Source organism: Lactuca sativa, chromosome 9 (genome assembly GCF_002870075.4).
Source record: "Lactuca sativa cultivar Salinas chromosome 9, Lsat_Salinas_v11, whole genome shotgun sequence".
Lineage (NCBI taxonomy): Eukaryota > Viridiplantae > Streptophyta > Magnoliopsida > Asterales > Asteraceae > Lactuca > Lactuca sativa.
In genome coordinates this window covers 26,362,181-26,386,899 of record NC_056631.2, presented here as the reverse complement: position 1 = coordinate 26,386,899, position 24,719 = coordinate 26,362,181, and the positions used below count along the sequence as shown (strand labels likewise).

Genomic DNA, 24,719 nt, shown 5'->3' with positions numbered 1-24,719 from the left:
GCCTAACTCCACTCAAAAAGTTCATGCTTTAGCTACACTTTTTTAAAAATTTCAAAACTACTCTGATTATCAAATTTCCAATTTCAAAATTGGAAAAAATCATAATAAAAATATATTTGAAAACTAAACCCTAATTGTTGAATCGGATGTGAACATCTTCTGTAAATTCAACTATTACACAAGAACAAGAAGAAGAAATAAAATAATATCAAATATCAGATCCTCTTTTTGATGGAGAAGAAGCCAATGGAAGTACCTGTGAAGGCGTAGACATTTGATGATGAATCCCTTCTGCATTTTTGCCCTTATTACCATCCAATATTACAAATTTACCATCTTTGTCTTTCTCATTCTCTTGTGTATCTTGATTCTTGATTAAACTCGCCCTTTTCTCAGATTCTAATTCCATCAATCTTCTCAATAATTTCTCCTCTGCGTCTCTCAAGAATTTGAACGTGGGAGGTGGTGAAGATCTAATCTTGTTGAAATCAAAATCCTTAGAGTCAAAATCATACAATGGATTCATATAACCTTCCAAATTGGGACCTTGTGTGGCCTTCTTCAATGGCGATGACGAAATCGGTGTATCTGGTGTGCGAAGAAGCTCACTCAAACTTACTGTTCTTGAACCCTTTCTACCTTCTGATTCCATATCCAAACTGGTTTCTTCATTGATTGTGAAAAGAAACCTCGGAGGGCCACATAAATTATGAAGCCTCATGAGTTCAAGATCGATGCTTTCTTCACCGAAACCCTTCAATGGCGGATCTTTTTGTGTGGGCTCTTGTTGTTTTTCATGATTCTCACTCTCATCAGAAGAATTCTGCAAATCTTTCTGTTGGGTTTCAGGGATTGTTGAAGAATTAGGGTTTTTGAAACAAGAGGAGATGTGAGTAGGGGTGTATTTGGAAAAAGAAGAAGAAGGAGAGTTTTGGTTTTCAATATCGTGTCTTCTCTTCTTCCACCATAGAAGATAGTAGAGCTCTAAGGCAAAAGCTAAGAGGACAAATCCAAAGAGAAAACTCAAACCAATTCCTAAACGACTAAAGGATGCCATGTTATTGTTTACACTCCAAAAAGATTCAACTTTTTTTCAAGATTTTCGACACTAAGTTGAATAATCAAGCTCCATATGAACTTAGCTCATAAGTTTTTTTTAACATAATTTCTAAATAATTGAGAAAAAAAAAACCCATTACTTAAAACGAAGAAAAAAGAAATTGAGAATCTTTTAAGATAGAAAAACTTAGAAAGAGCCAAGGAAGGTGACCTTTCACCCGAAGTTCACATGCTCAGAAAACATTTTAAACCATAAAAGAACAAAGCTTTGTTAGATACCCTTTTCCAGAAGCAAGAGAATAGGCTAAAAAATCAGAAGAAAAAGAGATGATTATATGAAGATGAAGGTTCGATATTTTTCTTTAAAAAATGGGATTAAATTAAATTATAATAAAATAAAATTTGAAGTTGGAGTGGGGAACAGAAGAAAGGAAGGGTTGTGAATTTAAAAAGATTTTGGCGAGAATGGGTTACAGAGCTCATATGGGTTGGCAAATATGGGTTATAATATGAACAAAAATGAAATTGGAAAGTAAATATTGACTAAAATTTGAAATTGGAAAGTAAATATTGGGAAATTGAAAGAGAGAAGAAACACGTTAATAATGTTTTAGAAACTGGATCATGTACTAATTTGGAAGTTATCAAACGATTGTGTCATTATGTAATATTTATTTTTAACAATCATGTAATGTTTTGAAATTTAACATCGATATAAATATGTAGTTTTTATGTACACAATTTAAGATCGAAATGTGATAAAATTTCTAAACAATTAAATGAATATGAGAAGAGTTCACACAAGATTTTAAGGCTGAATAACCTTAAAATAATCGCCACATTAATAAAAGAGTGTATATATATTACTTTGTACGTATTTTTCAATTTGCAAAGATTTTGAATTAAATGTTTTGCTATTGAAGTCGTACAACTACAATCCATCCATTAATACAAATCAATATCTATACTTGTACTTTGATATGGTCCATATGGACCATATTGTTTATATTTAATTATATAGTTATGTTGATTGTGATCGTTGACAAATTTAAACCACTTGTTTTATTAATATTCCAATATTGTTGCACCTATATATAAAATCTCGAGTATATATCACGACCAAAATAAATACTATAAAAGATCATGATTTCGAGGAAAACACATAAAACTTATTGCATCATTTTCGAACGACCCCAATGCTAAGTTTTCTTGCGGCATCCATTGAACGACCCCAATGCTACGTTTTCTTGCAACATCAATACGGCAACTGTAATGTTTGACTTTACATAGCTTCACAATTAATTTAAAAGTACAATTATCAAAAAAGATAAGTACAATTATCAAACAAACTAATAAAACCTTGCAAAAACTTCAATGAAGCGTTTCAAAAACATATCACCGTTAAGGTAGGATAGTAGTTATCCTCTCATATACATATAGCACTCAAAAATCAAGTTGATACTGCCTAGGGTCTCGTCAAAAGGATGGGGCAACTTAGACGACCGCCTAAGGACTCGTAATAGTTCCTAAATCAATTTTGAATCCTATAATATACTTATGTATGTATATTTTTTATATTTGTGATGCTAATATATGTTCCTGTACCAATTTTGAATCCTATAATATACTTATGTATGTATATTTTTTATATTTGTGATGTTAATATATGTTTTGTGCTATTGCCATGTTACGACCTAATTGCTATGTTGCTTACACCTTGATGAACTTGATGTATATGACACTAGTTTAAGTTGCTGGATAGAATGATATATGGAAGTGATTTAATGTGTTGCTTATAAATATATTGCATGTTTAAATACACACTTATGTTGGATGAAAACATGCTTTACTTAATGTATAAATGACATTGCGGGGTTATGCGTAGAGGGTTTGGATAGTTCATGATCTTTGCCTAAAACCTTATCCGGATCATTGAGGGTGCCTACTAGGTTGAAAGAGTATCTATAGGAAGAACTATAGCCACAATGGTTGTTAGTTGTCGGTCTTTCTAGATGACCGTGTGACACATGCTTTGCAGGCACTTCGGTGTTCGTGGGCTGGAGTGATGTTGGTCCCTCGTTCGCGACCAGCGCAAACATCACATGGGAATCGGGAGGTGTATCGGTAGAATTGACACTGTTTGTACCAATCCTGAACGACACCGCGAGGTACTTGTACTTTGCAAAGTCGGAGTAGCGAAAGTGGAGTCACGGGGTTGGTGTTTCAGGTGGAAGTCATGAGCCACTAAGAGCATTCGGATGGTCGTGCACACAAGTAGTGAACAAGGTGTTTCTCTTGGGTTAAGTAGCACTAAGGGACACTTTTCTATCAATCGGTTGGATAGACATAATAAAAGGTTGAACATGTAACAAAAGGTTGGTTGCATATTAAAAGGTTGAACATGTAACAAAAGGTTGGTTGCATATTAAAAGATTGAATATATTTTAAAAGGTTGGTTGTATATTAAAAGGTTGAATATATAACAAAAGGTTGGTTATTAATAAAAGGTCGAACAAGTAAAGGTTATCTATATATGAAATGTGATTGTTTACATGCTATTCAGTTGTTTATATGGTATTTGGTCGATCATATATGTTATGTGTGTAACATCCCAAAATTCAAGCTCGAAAATTTCATTTTAAATTAAGTATAACATAAGTCATAACACCAGAACATTGCCAATAAAGGAAATCGTAAAGTCTTGTCTCAAAATCCATATCATCAGTACAATAAAAATCAGAGTACAATCCCAGAAAGTCCGATGCAGAATCATGTGTGTGTGTGATGCGATGCTACGCCGCTGGCTCCTTCCCCTTAGACGAAGAGGTACCTGAAACCAAAACTGAAACCGTAAGCACAAAGCTTAGTGAGTTCCCCCATTATACCACATACCATACAATATCGTCAGTATCTTTCAACCGGTAATCATCATCGGTATCTTTCAACCGGTAACTGTCATCGGTATCTTTTAACCGGTAATTGGGGACTATTCTACCCCTTACCACTAGCATACAACAACAAGATATAACATTACAGTCAGGCATATCCATGTACAGACCTACCCTTCGGTCCTAAGGACCACTGTCAGGGAAACTGATCCTTACTATACACATAACATATCATACAAACAAATATCATGACCAAAGCACATAACCAGACCAAGATAATTATCACAAAGACAATCATCTTCTAAATACCCATCTTTGGTGGGTCGGCATTGTGGCCTTAGACCTACCCCTACTGGAAGGTAACTCACCTCAATGTCGTGCAGTGTTTGAACTATCCTCGACATACAAGTCGACTCCCTTCGACTCCTCAATCCCTACACGACAACCTTCAAGTCAGCACACAGAACATGCAACCCTAAACAGGGTTAGTTCAAGTCCAGTCAAAGTCAACTTCAAGTTGACCCGACTCGCCGAGTTGGGCCGTCAACTCGTCGAGTCCCTAACCTTTTACCCGTCCTTATCCACGACTCGACTCGTCGAGTTTGGCAACGACTCGACGAGTTCCTCTTCTATACTAACATCGAATGAACCTTCATCCGACTCGCCGAGTTGTATGAACAACTCGTCGATTTCACCTTCATCTGATGAACAAGTCCTGACCTTGACTCGCCGAGTTGTATGAACAACTCGTCGAGTTCATCTTCAACCATAAGGAGATTGCCTTGGACTCGCCGAGTCTATTCTAGCACTCGTCGAGTCCCATGAACTCCAGGTCTAAAACTAAGTCCAATGTGTTGGGTCACTCCTTCTGACCTGCCATAACCCTTCTAACACCCAACTGAGTTCTTTTGACCCTCAACAGATATGGGACTTTATGCCTTGGACTCGTCGAGTCCCAAGAACAGACTCGCCGAGTCGATAACGTCCACACCCTAAATCTTCGATTTCTGATGTACAACACTTGTCCAAATGATAGATCCAACCCCAAAGCTCGATCTAGCACGTAAAGTTACGAACTTTACGTGCATGCATGGGACTTTTGAGCCTAAAAGGCCCTAAAATGGTTCTTATAATGCATGGGACCATCCTTGAGTTCAAAAGCAACTCCAATCTGCCTTGTGACTCTTCCCAAGTGCTAGATCTGAAGTCTTGACCCCCAACCATGTTTGCAAATCATGGTTGGTCACCTCATATGGCTTAAAAGCCCTAAATCTTCCCTAAAAAGGGATCTAACAATTAAGCAAGCAAGGTATAGGCTTTATACCTTTCAAAGACTGTAAATGATGTCCCAAACACGAATCCTTCAGTCTCCTCTTGGTCCTTTTATGATCTTCCTTCTTCCTTGTGAACAAAACCACCAAAATCACCACAAATGCCTTTAGATCTTCACACACTCGCCTGGGGTTTGCTATGGAGGGTCTTTGGGAGCAATATGGAAGAGTGGTGGCTGAAAGAGATGATTAAATAAGGTGCAAACCATCATATTAGGGTTTTTGTCCAGTCAGAGCCTACTCGTCGAGTTTGGCCGCCGACTCGACGAGTCCGCCACTTAAGTCCCGTGTCCAAACCCGCTCCTACTCGACGAGTTGGGCCTTCAACTCGCCAAGTCCCAGGCCAAAAATGCAAAATACTTAAATAAAATACATACCAGGAACCAGGTGCTACAGTGTGGTAGAATTGCGGTTGAACATTTATGCATGCATGCAGTGGAATATATGATTGGTTAACTATATTATGCGGCTGTATTGCTATCTTTACTTGTCTATCATTTTTATGTTTCATCATAAAAGGAATGATTGACCCATTTGGGGTTTGTATGTTTTATGTGCAACTTTTTGAACTCACTCAGTAGGGGCTGACACTTGTATCTTTTCTCTTTTGTGCCTTATGATTGGTGCAAGCAGTTTAGAAGATTGGCATTGGTGTTAGGGGTTCTTATGGGTAGTAGATTTATATTAATAATACCACTCTTGGACACATTTTTGATTATTTACTTTAAAGTACTATTGTTTACATTTTAAATGGTTTGGAATTATGTTTGAATTTTTGAAGTAACATTGTGGTTTTGAAAATGTTTTGAATAAAAAAACTAAGTCTTCCGCTAACGCATTTTGTTAAATTGTGACAACCGTCAATTTTCGGTCAAGTCAAAGTCAACTAAAGTCAACAAGTCAAACTCGTCAACTCAATCTGCTCGTAGGTACTAGAGCTTACGTTATGTAATTTCTAAACAACTCTCTATTCTAATGAGAGATCATAAATCGAAAAGTGCGTACATCTAGATCTCCTTAACCTAAAACGGTGGTACGTGGAGAGCCAAACCGATAAAACAATGTTACATACTCATCGGGAGTATGCAAGATCCTTAAACAAGGCTTAACGGGGTTTACGGACCTTGCACTGCGAAGCCGGACACTCACATTTGTCACACACAAAACCTTTCTCAATCGTTTTCACTCCACCTCTTCTTATCGGAAATCTCTCCCAAATCCCTCTAAGTATGTGAAATCTCTCCCAGATCTCTCTTTGTATGAGAAATCTCTCCAAGAATGTCCAATATCTCCTAAATCTCTCTAAGTATGTGAAATCTCTCCTAAATCTCTCTTTGTATGAGAAACCTCTCCAAGAATATCAAATCTCTCCCAAATCTCTCTTTGTATGAGAAACCTCTCCAAGAATGTCAAATCTCTCTAAGTATGTGAAATCTCTCCCAAATCTCTCTTTGTATGAGAAACCTCTCCAAGAATGTCAAATCTCTCCCAAATCTCTCTTCGTATGAGAAACCTCTCCAAGAATGTCAAATCTCTCCCAAATATCTCTTTGTATGAGAAACCTCTCCAAGAATGTCAAATCTCTCCTAAATCTCTCTAAGTATGTGAAATCTCTCCCAAATCTCTCTTTGTATGAGAAACCTCTCCAAGAATGTCAAATCTCTCCCAAATCTCTCTAAGTATGTGAAATCTCTCCCAAATATCTCTTTGTAGGTGAAATCTCTCCAAGAATGTCAAATCTCTCCCAAATCTCTCTAAGAATGTGAAATATCTCCCAAATATCTCTTTGTAGGTGAAATCTCTCCAAGAATGTCAAATCTCTCCCAAATATCTCTTTGTGTGTGAAATCTCTCCAAGAATGTCAAATCTCTCCCAAATCTCTCTAAGTATGTGGAATCTCTCTCAAATTTTTCTCAACTTTCTATAATCACTCGGGGCATCCCGACCCTCGAATTTGGCGAAAACAGCCCAAAAACAGAAGTCTACGCGAAAAACGGACTTAAGGAGCCGAAACCCCTCTTAGGACCCAAAACCCCTCTTAGGACCCGAAAGTCCTCTTAGGAACCGAACCCTTCTGAGCCGAAGGCTGCTGAACCGAACCCGAGAGGTCCTCTCGGGCCCGAACCTCGCCTACACACCCGAACCCGAACGTTCGGCACATTTCGGGTCTGATCACCTTCTCTTCTGAAGACCGAAGACCGAGCCTTCGCTTCTGAGTACACCGAACCTTCGCTTCTGAGCCCTTGACCGAGCCCTCGCCCTCGCCTCTTCTTCTGGTTCGCACATCTCGTTCCGGCTCGGCACCAGCAAGGACCGAACCTCGGCCTAGGACCGAGAGGTCTCGCTGGAATGGCTTTTTCTCCCGATTTTCGACTAAATTCGCGTTTTAGGCCCGTTTTTAATTGTTTTAACACGGGATTTTCACCCAAAACTTTATTTTAACATATAAGGACCCTTAACTATTAATTAATCACGTTTTTAAGGATAAAACCTTATCCAAAAGAGAGTGGGTGAAGTACAAAGGTAGAGTGTTGACTTTACTTATTTCTATGACACAAGCAACCACTCCCATACCCACTCCATGTCACTATTCACCACCAGCCCATCCCTAGTCACTTCATAAGTCCTTTCTCATTATTTTCAACTATTCCTACGTTCTTAGGGCTGGAACATCCACCCTCTCTCCTCACACTTCATTCATTCTCTCATTTTTCACCAAGAACCACACTCCAAACTCCCTCATCTTTCTCTCTCCAATTCAAGAATTTCAAGGCATACTCCAAGACTTTTCTCCTACAATTAGTAAGTATCATCATCTTTCTTATGATTATTACACATCCTCCTACTCAAAATCATAGATTGCTTACACAAACATCATCACATTTTTGTTAGATCTTCGAATCTTCTAGCTATTCTTCAAGTGTTCTTGGGTTGAACACTTCTCTTCTTCAACACTTACCTACTGAAATCACTCAAGGTGAGTTCATACCCCTACATTTTCATGTTTTCTCAAGTTTTTAGGGGGAGAATACAAGTAAAACAACAAGAACAAAACTAAACTTTTCTAACAGCCTTCATCAGAAAAGTTGGACCCTATTCACGGACTGTTTTGGACAACTTAAACATTTTTGTTTACAAAACTGTTTTAGGTGTAAGTAGTTCCAGTTCTTAGCTTTAAAATGACTACTTGCACATCTCCATACGATTTTCCTACAATTTATGGTGATTTTTACAAAACTGCCTATCATCTCAAACACCAATCCGGACCAGTCTGTGATTATGGACTTGGTCACACAAGTTAGAGATCCCTAAAAATTTTGGAAAATTTTATGAATCAACTAGACCCATTTTCCAAACTCTCAGAAGTTACAGAACTTGATTTCGACATTTTATGATTTTTCTACAAATTTTACAATAAGAGTTACAAAAATTGTTATAAATAGAAAAACACAATAAATTTCATTTCACCTTGTAACATGTTGAGCAAGGTATATATCATTATGTGATTATGTGTTATTGTGGTATGTGACATTTTTGTATTCATATCTAGATATACACCAGTTAACAAATGAATTTTCACTAGATAATACATAGAAATAACCAAGTGTTATAATTAAAGTACACCATTACATACAAATGCATTATTAAACTATGTTAAGTATAGTTTATGTACTTTACTATTTCTACCCTTATTTTGATAAACTATAATAGGTATAGTTTATGATACCTTACATAATACAAATATATTTTCAGAAGGGTACGTTTATACAAAATGGAACTTTCATTACATTAAGTGTAAATTCATTACAAAAGCGTTTTCATAAAAGAGTTTCCATACTTTACAAACGTTTTGGGATAAACTATAATAGGTATGGTTTATGCTTCCATTAACACAACAAACACATTTCGGAAGGTTTTATTCCCACAGGAAAAGGCTTTACACTTATGCACACCACACGTAAACTTGTTAACCTAAATTGTGAGACATTGTCGTCCGTACGTCCGAGTACGGAATCTAATTCCTGCTAGTTATAATCAGAGTCTCCTGGAGGGAGAATGTGATACTTGTGTATAGATCTATATTGGGTTTGACACCCACACCTCTCTGCTAGCTACAGCCGGACCTGCAGGTCTGCGGGTGACAAGTGTCATTTTCATTTTTACGACGCCTGAGAAACGTCATAGCAGGTGTATACAGGTCATTAGTATGATTATAGCGGCTCACATAGGGATCTAACAACATAAGTTTACAGGGATTGCATAAATCAAAAGAGGTTTTATGTTAATTTAAAATCACTTTTTATATCAATAATTACAAATATTATGGTATATTTTCAGTCTTGGTATTTAAGACCACACATCATTCATTACGGGATTTTTCTCAAATCTGAAAGGGGTTTTATGTCAATTTAAAACCACAATTATAACTTTAAGTATGACAAAATACTTAATCATTTCGGTCCTGGTATTTAGGACTACATAACTTTTATAAGGAAAATATTGGATTTTTCTTGGTGATATACATCTTCTTACAAAGATCGATTTTCAAACTCTTACTGTCAAAAGCTTATGAACTCACCAACCTTTGTGTTGACACTTTTTTCAAAACTACTTGTATTCTCAGGAATTCAGTGAATCAGGAAATCAACCACGTTTTGAGGATGAGACGATAAATCGTCAAACAGTTCATTTTGTATCATAATGTAATTGATTCGAATCATGTAAACATATACTTTGGTGTAACTTTTTCAATTATATTTATGATGGTTGTATTTACTTTGAGCACTATTATACTCGTTGTTGTGATACTCTACATGAAGTCCTCCACCCCCGGACGTTTCCGCCATCCTTGGTTTGGGGGTGTGACATAAATAAATGTTTTAAAAAGAAAAAATATATGGTAAAAACCACGATGTTACACAGTAGCATATGGAATACAATCATATTATCTAGTTCATAAACTTTGTGCTAGGATTTTGCTCTAAATAATTTCATGTGGTATTTGACAAGATAACTCTCCTAGAGTCCTTGTAATAGCCTGACCCCGAGGTATACGTTTTAAAGCATTATGTACATGTTTATGGACCTACTCGACGAGTTGATTGCCCCAACTCATCGTGTAGAGGCGGGTTAGCTCATGTGGATTATTGGACCTACTCGACGAGTCGGAGTGCCCTAACTCGACGAGTAGGAGCTGCTTATGAAAACCCTAATTTTTAGGGTTTGCACCATATTTAAAGAACCTTAACTCCTCTCCCTAGCCTCTCTTACCAGCCTATCATCCAGAAACAAACCCTAGCAAACTGACTCTCTATTTTTTTAGTGTGTGAGGTTTAAAGAGTGTGTTTTGGTGCATTTCTTGAAGAGTTTTGAATACTTAGAAGCTTGGAACGAGATGGAGCAAGTAGATTCTGTTGGATTAGTGTCTAAGTCCATAACTATGTTGGCATGTACTTGACCCGATTATGAACATGGTCATTTTGGGTTGCCTTCACCATAGCAATATATAGGATGAATTAAGGAAAGAAAGGTTTAATTATGATTTATTAATATATTATAAGAATAATATATTAAAGGAAAAATCATATTGTTTAATTAATATTAGTCAAGAATTAATTGATAATTAATTTTGTGGCTAAAAGAGATTAATTAAATATAGGGGACTTGACTGCAATTATTGGATAATTGATTTATTGGGCTAAGGAATGCTAAAGGATCAAGGGGTGAACGAAATTATGATGGGAGCCCATCATATTTTCGTCGATGGCCTTACCCAAAAGGTTCCATGGGCTGCTTAGAGTTTAAGCTGTTCATTAGGGTTTTGACTAAAACCCTAGCAGCCCACAAAAATATATAAAGGACCCCTTAGGCCCCAAAAACGTGGGTAACTGATTCCTTAGGGTTTCTAGACGTTTTTGGGTGCCTCCTCTCTTCTCCTTCTTCATATATTTGCTTAGTGGTGTTTGTGACTCCATTAGCGGTGCAACACTTGAGGCACTAAGCTTTCTAAAGCTAAGGATTGATTGTTATTGCTATATAACAATCTAAGGTCAGATCTAAACTCTCTTTTATGTTAATATGATTAATTGTATGCTAGATCTAGGGTTTATAGCTTTGGATATTCAATCGCATGTTCATTAGACAAACTGGATCCAAAAGCTATTAGGGTTTGCATGTACACCATAGGAATGATGTTTTGCTCGAAACCCAATAGTGGTATCAGAGCCTAGGGCTGTTTGTTTGATGTATTATATGCTTTAGTTGATTATTCATGCTTAAAATCGAATTTTTTTTTCTGGTGGCTGGACTCGCCGAGTCCATGGCTGAACTCGCCGAGTCCATAGTGAACTCGACGAGTCCATGCTTGACTCGACGAGTCAGAGTCGCAGATGGAGCAGATTTCGGGATTTTGACATGTTTTGGCTGTAGATAATTACCTAAAACGTTTTATATTAATAAAATCCGACTTTTATCATATTTGGAGTTTATCCTTGCCAAAATTGAAGATAATTGTCAAATTTAGATAATCTTTTGTTTTATTAGATAAATATTGATTATTTGTAATTTAGATTTGAATTATCTTGTGAAAAAGTTTCAATTTCCCCCTTTAGGTTTTATAATTTAATTTTGAACTTAAATAATTTGTTTTTGAAATTTAAATAGTTAAACCTCAATGTTTTGAAAAGTTTCAAAACTTGCCCTCAAGTTTTGGTATTTAAATTTTTGATTAAAAGTTTAATTTTGAAAAATTTAAATTCTAAACCCTAATGCGTTGAAATGTTTCAGAACTTGCCCTCAAGTTTTGCAATTTAAAAGTTGATTAAAAGTTTAATTTTGAAATGTTAAATTCTAAAACCCCACTCTTATGGTTTTATTAATTAATTAAAGTGTATAATTAAAAGAGATTTAATAAACCCATAAAGTTTTGGTTTACATTTAATTAAATTAAAAGTATAATTTACTAAATTAAACCACATAGTATTTTAAAAGTGTAAAATACACCCTATACTAAATATAACATTAAAGGTCTAATAGTATATATATATATATATATATATATATATATATATATATATATATATATATATATATATATATGAGTAAAAGTCAGTATTACCGTTAGTAGGATTCATTCACGAAGCTGGTCTATAAGGAGTGTTTAAGGAAATTGCCTATAAAATGGCGATTGAATGTGTATCCTCTCTTACCCACCGCACTCTTGACTAGTGGAGGGTCGTTAGTCGAACGGGTAGGATAGGACAGAAACCTTCCATTATAAGTATAATGAAGTACAAAGTAACTAAATGCTTATACAAATTCCCAAATCATAGTTACTTTAGGAAAAATGTGAAATTGTATGCTAACCCATGGAATTACACTCCGTACCCTTGTCAAACGTTAGTGGAGCATGTGTGGTTAACCGACACACTAATTTGGGGATGACATTGGTGGCGAAGGGTGGCTCGATGCTTATCATAGATCAATGGAGTGTGTGTGGCTAACCGACACATTGATTAGGTGATAGTAGCATTGGGTGCACCACGTGATTCGTATGGTTATTCACACATTGTTTGTGATCCTCGGCATCCCAGTCACAATTGTAGGGCATAATCGAGATTAAACATGCCATTGAAAAGTTCAATGAATCTCAAAAGATCTAGGAGTTTCAATCATTTAAAACTTAAACTTCCTTTTCGTTTTTCATGGTGGAAATTGGTAAATCGTCATTTACCTACCTTCAATTATTCTGCGACTAGATTACGCCATCCCTCTTCTAGGTTGTAGAGTATTGTGTTGGATCCTAGCTTGATATTTCATTTGGGTGTTACATCAAGAATTCTAATCAACTTAACTTGAATTTTCTCCCGTTTTGTAGATTTCTAGTTCTGGCAATCATGGTCTTCCCAAATCCCATGGAATAAGCTTTCCACATGAAGATGATATTTCACTTCCTCCACCTCCTCCAATTGTTCTCCCTAACCCACAAGTTCGAAGGCTTGAAAAGTTTAAGATCACTCAAGCCCTATTGGCAATTAAGCATGAAGATGGAAAGTTTGTGTGTGCACACGTCTTAGAGATGAAGTCACACATTGATAGGTTAAGGATGTTGGGTGTCGATATCTTAGAAATATTGGTTGTTGACTGGGTTCTTCAGTCACTTCCTGAATCATATAGTGAGTTCGTTATAGAGTACTATATGATGGACCACGACGTGACCCTCATTGATCTCACCTATTTGCTTATAGCTGCTGAATCAGCAATGATTTGGCGTGCTGGTCAAGCAAATTTGTCTGGTGAATCAAACTCCCAAACTTCAATGGACATTGGCAACATTGGAAGTCCAGAAAGAACTAAGTCTGTGATTTTCCGATGTGCTGCGCCAAAGGAGTCCATTTGCTTTTATTTCCAAGATAAGGGGCATTGGAGACGAAGCTGTCCAAACTACCTGAGAGATCTAAGAGATGGGAGAGTCAAGACGTATGGCTCTACTTCAGGTAAAATCCAATAACTAACTCTATAAGTTCCTATTCTTTGATTTTCAATACATGATGTGATAAGATTACATTTTGATGTTTTGTAGAATCAAAGAAAAGAGAGGAAACTTAAGGGAAGAAGTGAGCTGAATCTAATCGTGAAGAAAGTGGATTTCGATCGCATTGTTTGAAGATTGGATTTTTGAGCCACTTCTTGGAGTTAGAATAGATTACTAAGAAATATGTAATAACATAGTTTTTTCAATTGATTTGCATTGTAAGGACAAATTTTTCCGCAATAAAATGAATTTTGATTTTATCTTATTTATTTATCCTTGCAATGGCGTGTATGAAAAATTGATCTTTGAAGGTTTCTGTTATTAGCAATAATGGATTTGATTTTTAAATATGTTATTTGTGGAGATGTCAAGAATTTACCAAATAGGGAGAGTTTTTCATTGCCCAAGTTTCAATTGGATAGAAACTTGGAATCATACAACTTGGTTGCGTGATGAATGAAAACTTTCATATTTGGAAATTATACTAATTCTTTGACAAAGTGTCAAGATAAGGACTAGGAGATCGAGTACACTAGGTTGTGCGTTGATCAAGTCCACCACAAGAGTGATAAAGATATTAGTCATGATTTACTAAAGTTTAGTAGATATGATTATACTTATAAGATTAAGTGTAATTCTGAGTTAATTGAAAAGGTTTCAATGAATAGCAGAACGAATAAAAGAGAATCAAGTAGGCAGAAAGATAAAAGTTTCTCTATTCTAAGAAGAAGGGAGAGTACCTTTTATTGTGTTTTATGATAAGTCTTAATGACGAAGAACCATATCTCAATTGATCATCTAAGTGAGTCTTAGTACATTTGTGTGTCTAAGAAGAGGAATCGAGAATTGTGGAAATGGTTAAATCAAGAAGTCAATCATACTTCATTCCAATATCAAGTCTTAGAGTTATACTCCATGATTATGAATTGAGTGACAAGTCTTGAGAAGGTTTATAACACTCAACAAATGTGGAATTTGGAAAAGTTTTCTTATTCTTGCACATTTGAAATTGGTAAGTTGTGCTGTCTTAGATAAGATAAAGACCAACTAGGACCAATTATGTGAAGTGTTTTGTCTTGATAAGAACTACACTAACTCTTGAATATTTGTTTTGTCTAGGAAAGTTTCATGACAAGAGACTCATATATGTCAAGAGGTCAGTGGTAGTTTTAATGATCTTGAAAAGGCTTCAAGAACAAATCAAGAATAAACCTTATCGATCATCACTAGCACATGACTTAAGGTTTACAACCTATCGTGTTGGCATTATTTTGTTTCTGTGCCAATGCAATTGAGTTAATTACGCATGTGAGTTCTATGAGTTCTCATTTGAATGCATAAAGACAGAGCACCTTGATCGATGGAAATTACATTGATATGTAAGGATAAGTTGCTAAACCACTTGGAAGACATGGTGGGCACTCGTGTCATCATAAGGCAAGGAATCGAGATTAAGAAAGTTCAGTCCATATGAGTTTGGATTTGTCGCCAACCTTGGTTTTGGAAAATTCACATGGATAGGAACTCATACACCATAAAATCTAAGTGTCATTAGATTCCTTCCTTCATGAAAATGACTGTGAGGAAATGCTTTCACTAAGAGAGGTTTTAAGAAGATAGCAATTGTGAAAATTATATTATCAAATTCGGTTATGGTTACGACATCTCTGTCCATAGTTCGAATTGTGAGAGTTGGCAATTAGTCTAACATTTGGGACTTATTGATATAAGTTATGAATTGTTTAGACACACATATGAGCTATCTAAGGCAAAGGTGTATAAGTTTAAGAAGCTTAGATAAAAGCTTATCGAAGCATCTGGTATTAGAAATATGAACTTCAGAAATTCAATAGGCATTGTTTTCTGGAAGTTCAACTGTTTTCTGAATACATGTCAAAGCTAGTGGGAGCATAAGTGTTATGCTTATATGATAATAATCATCATGATAGTGGGAGCATAAGTGTTATGCTTGTATGATTGTTATAGCAAGTATTGCACATTAGCAATATTAATTATAGAAAAACAAAGATTTAATTTGCAAAGTTGCATGGGTTGAAATGTTGTTTTGCTATAATTAAGGGAGAGAATATTTTACTTTGTTTCAAAATCTAAAGCTTAGATTGAGAAATTTTAATAAATATAGTCAAAGGATACATAGTGTGTTCTTAAATTTCGATTATGATTATGGCATCCCTCTTCATAGTTCGAATTGTGAGAACGTGACACATAAAATATTATGACAAAAGATTGATAAAGTATCATATCTTTATGTAAGACTTTATGCATCTAGTCCCATACGCTTTGGGTATAGGATCGATTGCAAATGCTATAATATTTTACCATTATAAAATTTTCCAAATGTATAGCGCATTAAGAGGGAAAAAGGACTAGAATCGGTTTTGACTAAAATAATTAAACAACTATCAAAGGATGATCCAAAGTTCGCTGAGGATTGGTCGCTTGTGAGTAGTTGGAAGTATGGTATTGGATGGACCATATCGACATTATTATGAATATATAAGATTCTATAAAGAATGAGTTGTCATATGGAAAATATGGAAATGTTTCCATATTGGGAGTTGGATATTGAGAGTCTATGTCTAGATTAGAAAATTTTATGCAAGAAGGATGCTTAAAGGAATGTACTTTGAATGTGAGACTTCATGTCTATGGAATTGTCTTGTAACAATTTCTCATATAGTACTTTGTAATTTCATTGGCCAAGTCTTGGTGACTTTTCTGCTATGACTTTGCGAAAGGATCGTTGCATAAAATGTTAGAATCTAGGATATTCTAAAAGTGGCAAGAACCTTGTGTTCTCACACTAATGATAACGATTGGGAATTATGAAATGAGCATCATTTGAATGGTTTTCAATTGATCTATTTCACAAAGTAAGGACCATAGGAAACATAGTGTGCATGCTTTGTGCATGGGACAACTATTGTTATAATTTGAGTAATAAGTTGATTTTCTGAAATAGTAAACAATGAATAAGGAGTAATTAATATGGTGTTTAAACAAAAGTGTTTTATTTACTCCCACAAGTTTGGGGCCATATAGGATTAAGTATTATTGTTGTGTTTCAGTTTGCATGTTTTGACTTCCAGAATAACTGGGTTATTCGAACCTCCACAGTCGGTCATACGTTGGAAGTAAGTATGAAGGAAGACTGTCATGAAGAGTCTGTAGATTGCCTGAAGAGTTTAGACACAACACAAGTTTGCTGCAGGGTTAATGAGTGCTTTGATAAGATTAGAGTATTGGATTAAACCCACGCTCACTTGGATCACTTCATGGATTTATCACGAGTGATTAGTGAGACGATAATATTGTATATTCTTGAAACTGAGACGTGTGAGTTGTTATTTGTTGGTCGGTTGCACATTGATAATAAGTAAACGCACCAGTAACTTGGTGTTATAAAACTTATTGTTGTGTTTGATTCGATCAGTGAATGCAAGCAAGCATATGAGTCAAAGTTTATCCATTCCTTTTACCCATAGTGGGATAAAAGTGATATTTGTGGGCCCCTCGATGATTTAGTGATGACACCTAAGTGCTTGGCTAAGTCGGGACTAAGTTGATGTGTTCAATTGTAGTCTGTTGTCATTCTTCATAAATCGGAAGTCGGGAAACAGTATAGAGAGAATGATTGAAATTCATGTCTTGTGTCTATACGATATCTTGAGAATGGAGGAATATACAATCTCGTAACTAAAGGACACGCTATCTGATAAGATCAGAGTTGAAAGCAGATTTTGAAAGCTACGATTGCTGATCAGGTTCTAAAGTCATACGGAAAATAATTATTAGACTTATTCAAGTGGGAGACTGTTGGATTAGTGTCTAAGTCCATAACTATGTTGGCATGTACTTGACCCGATTATGAGCATGGTCCTTTTGGATTGCCTTCACTATAGCAATATGTAGGATGAATTAAGGAGAGAAAGGTTTAATTATGATTTATTAATATATTATAAGAATAATATATTAAAGGAGAAATCATATTGTTTAATTAATATTAGTCAAGAATTAATTCATAATTAATTTTGTGGCTAAAAAAGATTAATTAAATATAGGGGACTAGACTGCAATTATTGGATAATTGAGTTATTGGGCTAAGGAATGCTAAAGGATCAAGGGGTGAACGAAGTTATGATGGGAGCCTATCATATTTTCGTCCATGGCCTTACCCAGAAGGTTCCATGGGCTGCTTAGAGTTTAAGATGTCCATTAGGGTTTTGACTGAAACCCTAGCAGCCCACACAAGTATATAAAGGACCCCTTAGGCCCCAAAAACGTGGGTAACTGATTCCTTAGGGTTTCTAGACATTTTTGGGTACCTCCTCTCTTCTCCTTCTTCGTCTATTTGCTTAGTGGTGTTTGTGACTCCATTAGAGGTGCATCACATGAGGCACTAAACTTTCTAAAGCTAAGGATTGATTGTTATTGCTATATAACAATGTAAGGTCAGATCTAAACTCTATTTTATGTTAATATGATTAACTATATGATAGATCTAGGGTTTATAGCTTTGGATATTCAATTGCATATTCATTAGACAAACTAGATCCAAAAGCTATTAGGGTTTGCATGTACACCATAGGGATGATGTTTTGCTCGAAACCCATCAGATTCAACATCTAATTCAGTTTGGCATTCATTTGAAGGTAAAAAGTCTTTACCTTGGCTTTCCGTTTCTTTGATCTTCTCTCATGCATGAATATGGTCATTTTGGGGCAAAATGGGGTTATTCTCGGATTTGAACTTGTCCAGAAGATATGGTCTCAGATCTGGACTCCTCTAGGTCCCAAATTCATAAATATATCAACTTTATCTCGCATTGACCTCTCACCATGCCCTGAACCTCATTCTAGACTTTGTTTTGGTGTTCTACGCCTTTAAGACCTTGCATGCACGTAAAGTTTGCAATTTTACGTGGAATCTGTGCCTTAGGAAGCTAGATCTACAAGTTGGAGCTTTGGAGTAGCTTAAAAACATCTGAATGGGAAATGGAATGAAGGGAATCAACGAGTTGCATGATCAACTCGACGAGTCCGATGAAGATTGACCACTGTTCGTCTCTGCATGGACTCAGCGAGTCACTAAGACGACTCGACGAGTCAGTTAGGGTTTTCCTGACTTTTGGACACGCATGGACTTGACGAGTTGTTTGGAAACTCGGCGAGTCAACTAGGGTTTTCACGATTTCTCGAGTTCTGGAAGGACTTGACGTGTCATTGAACCGCACTCGACGAGTTGGGTCAACATCGACTGTTGACCTTGACCGTTGACTATGATTTCGACCAAGGGTTGACCAGTTTGACTTTTGGGGTATTTTAGTAAATTGTGAATTTATGGAAGTGGTTCTATGGTGTAGGCCCAGCGGTAATCCAGTATGTAAAGTTGTGGACCCATTACATGTTGTTATTTGTATATGTGCTATTTGTTGTGTATCGGTATGTTGGGGAACTCACTAAGCTTCAGGCTTATAATTTCAGTTTTTTGTTTCAAGTTCCTCATATGATCGTAGGAATGCAAAGGCTTGATTGTACAGCTCCTCACTTTTTATGATTTTGTTTCTGGAAGACTCTGATATAGAGCAATTTTGAAAACAAATTTGTAACAACTGTTGGTACCTAAATGTCTTAAAAAGTTTAAATTTGGCATGGTTTTTATGGATGTTACAAGTTGGTACGCAAATTTGTGCCGGTTGGTACCACTAGAGATGTAGGAGCTGTCATCACAACTGCAGGAACTGCTAGGCAAGCAGTTCATTCGTCCAAGCAGTTCTGCATGGGGAGCGGCGATACTGTTCGTCAGGAAGAAGGATGGTTCATACCGGATGTGCATTGACTACCAGGAGTTGAACAAGTTGACGGTGAAGAACTGTTATCCGCTCTCGAGGATAGATGATCTTTTTGATCAATTGCAGGGAACATCCTGGTTCTCCAAGATAGACCTGAGGTCTGGGTACCATAAGGTCAAGCTTAGGGAGGAGGACGTGGAGAAGACCGCGTTCTAGACTCGATATGGACACTACAAGTTCGTGGTGATGCCATTTAGGCTCACCAACGCGCCAACAATATTCATGAACTTGATGAATCGGGTCTGCATGCCGATGCTCGATTGCTCGGTCATAGTGTTCATAGACGATATCTTGGTGTACTCCAAGGCCTGAGAGTAGCATGAAGAGCATCTACGCGAGTTATTGGGATGCATCCATCACGGGACTGGGAGCGATTCTCATGCAGAGAGGACGGGTTATAGCCTATGCATCGCGGCAACTGAAGCCGCTCGAGACAAGATACCCTACTCATAATTTGGAGTTGGGAGCGGTGGTATTTGCTCTCAAGATTTGGAGACATTACCTCTATGGGGTCCGATGTACCATATACACAGACCACCAGAGCCTGAGACACATCATGGATCAGCGGAACCTGAACATGAGACATCGTAGATGGCTGGATGTAGTTAACGACTACGACTATGAGATCCTTTACCACCTAGGTAAAGCGAACGTGGTTGCGGATGCTCTGAGCCGCAAGTCAGCTGGATCTTCTACTCCAGTGACATGCATGAGGATATCAGTGGATTCCCTACTTGTGGGCTTGATTAGGGAAGCCCAAGCAGAGGGTATGTGTCAGGAGAATTAGAAGCTTGAGAGGATTAGGGGTGAGAACACCCGGTTTGTTCAGGATAGCCAGAGATTATTGACCTGTTTGGTCGGGTCTGGGTTTCGATGTCTGGTGGGGTCAGACAGACTATATTGGACGAGGCTCATAAGTCTCGCTTCTCTATTCACTCGGGGGCCACCAAGATATATCGGGACTTACGATTGAGTTACTGGTGGCCGTGCATGAAGAGAGAAATCGCTTGGTATGTTGAGAGGTGTTTAACCTACAAGATGGTCAAGGTCGAGCACCAAAGGCTGCATGGCAATCTGCAGCCTCTAGAGCTTCCCATATGGAAATGGGAGCATATCACGATGGACTTCATCACCAAGCTACTGAGAACGGCGAAGGGGTTCGACACTATTTGGGTCATCGTGGATCGATTGACCTAGAGTGCTCATTTTCTGCCCATCCGGGAGAGCTCATCGGTCGAAAAGTTGGCTGATGTGTACATACGTGAGATTGTCGCTCGTCATGGGGTTTTGGTCTCTATCATCTCAGACCGTGGTGTTCGGTTTACCTACCGATTTAAGCAGAGGTTCCACGAGGAACTAGGCACACGAGTGCACTTTAGTACAACCTATCATCCGCGGACGAATGGCCATAATGAGCGGACCATACAGACTCGCAAGGATATGTTGAGAGCCTACGTCATCGACTTTGGTGGGAGTTGGGATACCTACCTAGCCATCGTAGAGTTCTCCTACAACAACAGATTTCGCTCCAACATTGGTGTTGCACCTTATGAGTTGTTGTATAGACAAAGATGCCGCACCCCAATCTGTTGGGGCGAGGTGGGTCACAGGGTGATGGGTTGGACCGAGGTAGTCCTGCAGACTACCGAGATGATTCAGCAGATTAGACAGCGGTTGCAGACCGTACAAAGTCGGCAGAAGAGCTACCCCAACTGGCGCCGATCTGAGTTGGAATTTTAGGTCGGTGACATGCTACTCTTGAAGGTCTCACCCTAGAAAGGTGTGATCCGCTTCATGAAGATGGGGAAATGGGGTCCCCGATACATTGGACTGTTCCGGATCATTTCCAGGGTTGGCAAGGTGGCATATAGAAGTGAGCTACCATAGGAGCTTAGTCAGATCCACAATACTTTCCACATTTCACAATTGTGAAAGTGCGTTCTGGACAAGGAGGCGGCGGTGTCATTAGATGATATTCAGGTCGATGAGCGCCTGATTTATGTAGAGAGGCCGGTAGCCGTTCTGGATAAGAAGGTAAAGGTTCTATAGAACAAGGAAGTACCTTTGGTGAAGGTACAATGGGAGCACCAGAAGGGATCTGAATGGACTTGGGAGCCGGAGGCTAAGATGCGGGAGCATTACCCGAAGTTTTTCACCGCAACAAACTTTAAGGACGAAGTCTAGTTCAAGTGGGGGAGAATTGTAACACCCCGACTCTTAGGTATAAACTTTTCAGTCTTATATTTCCATTTTTAAGTTCGACTCGACGAGTTGGATGCACTAACTCGTCGAGTACGCACGGATTGGGCCGCATGTTTAAGTGACCAACTCGGTGAGTTGGAGGGCCGACTCGACGAGTTGGATCAAGAGGATGAAACCCTAATTTCCGGGGTTTTACACCCTATTTAAAGGGTCATTAGCCTCCCTTAGCCTCCCTTACAACCGGTTTTGAGTCCAGAAACCCTAAATCGCGTTTTCTCTTCATTTTGTGTGATATTAAGCTTTGAAGGTGGATTGTGGTGAGAAGAGTTTGAAGTACTAGATCTTGAAGCAAGAAGAGGTTGTGAATCTGAGTCCTACTTCATCTTAGCATAGTTTTGGAGTTAACAAGTCGTTACCTTGGCTTTTCATTAGCTAGATCTTTTCCTTTTTGGGATTAAGGCCAACTTTAGCATATTTGGGTATCATTTCGGGTGTTGGGGTAAGATCTGAAGTTGTAACTTCAGATCTAGATTTCCATAGGTCTCTATAGTCATAAAGCTTCAGCCTTTAGCAAGTTAATGCCTTTTCCTCCCCTAGAACCTCTCTTTTAGCTTAATTTAGCCCCAAACACCTTGCATGTACGTAAAGTTTGCAACTTTACGTAAAAAGTATGCCCTTGGAATCCCATATCTGCAATTTGGAGCCTTGGAGTGGCTTAAAATCGTCTAAATGGGTAATGGACTAAAGGGACTCGATGAGTTGCATTGTCAACTAGACGAGTCGGATGAAGATTGCATGAGGGTGGTTTCTACATGGACTCGGTGAGTTAGTAAGATGGCTCGATGAGTCAGATGGGGTTTTCCTGACTTTTGGACACGCTTGAACTCGACGAGTTGCCTGGAAACTCGGCGAGTCGACTATGGTTTTATGACTTTGTGAGTTCTGAATGAACTCGACGAGTTAGGTCAACATGGACTGTTGACCTTGACCGTTGCCTTGACTTTGACAAAGGGTTGACCAGTTTTACTTCTGGGGGTATTTTAGTAAATTGGAAGTTTATGGGAGTGGTCTCATGGAAAATATAGGTGGTGGAGTTCATGGCTGTGATTCGAGAGTTTGAGCTTATCACTTCAGTTCGACAATTGTGAGGTGAGTTGTCCTCACTATACTAAGGGGTCGAAGGCACCAATGCTGGTGCATAGGATCTGATATCCTAGTAGTAGGTGTTATGATTGATTATGAATTCGTAATGCATATTAGTTTGCTATGCTAGTTGGTAGATCTATAGGACTACTTTGTCACTACCTGATTATCTGTATGTGCACTAGTTATGTTATATATCGACATATTATGTGGGATGGGTGGAGGTTGTACTGCTCCGTGCGGTAGTCGACAAACCCTAGAGTATTCCAGATATGAGTTGAGGGTCGGGTAGGACATGCCAGACTCATATTGAGGACTCAGGAGCATTCCAAATACAAGTTGAGGGTCGGGCATGGCATGCCAGACTTGTATTGTGGGCTCAGTAGGCAAGCCAAATGTGAGCTGTGGGCTTGGAAGGCAAGCCAGACTCACATTGTGGGCCCATGGGTAATCCAGTATGTAAAGTTGTGGACCCATTACATGCTGTTATTTGTATATGTGCTATTTGTTGTGTATCGGTATTTTAGGGGAACTCACTAAGCTTCGGGCTTACAGTTTCAGTTTTAGTTTCAGGTATCTCAGATGATCGCAAGAAGGCAAAGACATGATCGTACAGCTCCTCAGTTTTTATGATTTTGTTTCTGAGAGAATCTGATATAGAACTATTTTGAAAACAAATTTGTAACAACTGTTGATTTCTAAATGTCTTAAAAAGTTTAAATTTGGCATGGTTTTTATGGATGTTACAAGCCCGTTGCTAGACGTCAACTATTGTCTATGTCAGTCTATAATGAATCTTGTGTAAGTAGGAGATTGTTGGATCTATATGCCCAAGAATTATTATGGAGTGATATTGCTAATAATATATGATCCTATAGGGTCACACCTTTATCAAGTTGTCACATTTTGTATATTTATTATTAATATGATTATTAATAAATAATATCGAATCTTGTATTTTAATTAGGGAATAATTATTGTTTTGTGAAAATAATAATTATAAGAGAGTGTTACTAGTTATTATTTCATATGGTATAAATTAATAAGTCATGCACAACATTTTGGACTAGTTGGATTCTTTTGTCTTTTACCTAAAGACAAAGTTTATATTTTATAAACTTGGAGTTTATAAAAAATAAAGAACCTTACTTTATAAAATGCATAATGATGGTGTGGGAGGTTGCTTTTTCAACCTTCTACATTTTGGCTCTCATGCTTCTAAAGGCTACCATTACTTTAGATTATTTTAGTATTTAGGCCTTACTTTTCATGGGCTATATAAGAGATGCATGAGGCTTGCATTTTTGCAAGAGTGAAGCTTTTCTTCTTCCTTTCTTTTTCTCTAAAATCGTGGGTTTTCTACTCCTCTTCCTCTCTCTCTTTTGAAGTTAGTTTGGTGGTTTAGAAGACCTCTTGAGTTGTTCCCTTTAGTGCTTAATTGAGTTAAGCACTTAAAGGCTTTAGAAACTCAAGAATACAAGAAGGAACTAACATTCCAAGTGCCTTACTCTTGATGGTGGATACTTGTAGAGAAGATCATATACTTTGATCTTTTGCTATCTTAATAAACACCCCAAAACCATGTGGGTTCAAAGGCTTCAAACGTTATCTCTAAAGCATCCTATGGTTGTTTTTATTTCATTATAACATCTATAAATGGATCCATGATGGTTCGGTTTTGTTATGAACTA

The 24,719-nt window shown here is 37.6% G+C and overlaps 1 protein-coding gene across 1 annotated transcript; it reads right to left on the bottom strand.

The window, feature by feature from the left end:
* Positions 1-208: 208 nt before the first annotated feature.
* On the bottom strand, positions 209-1,057 carry LOC111902186 (uncharacterized). Its single transcript, XM_023898043.1, has one exon. The coding sequence runs from the start codon at positions 1,055-1,057 to the stop codon at positions 209-211; it is 849 nt and encodes a 282-aa protein (XP_023753811.1).
* Between the last annotated feature and the right edge of the window lie 23,662 nt (positions 1,058-24,719).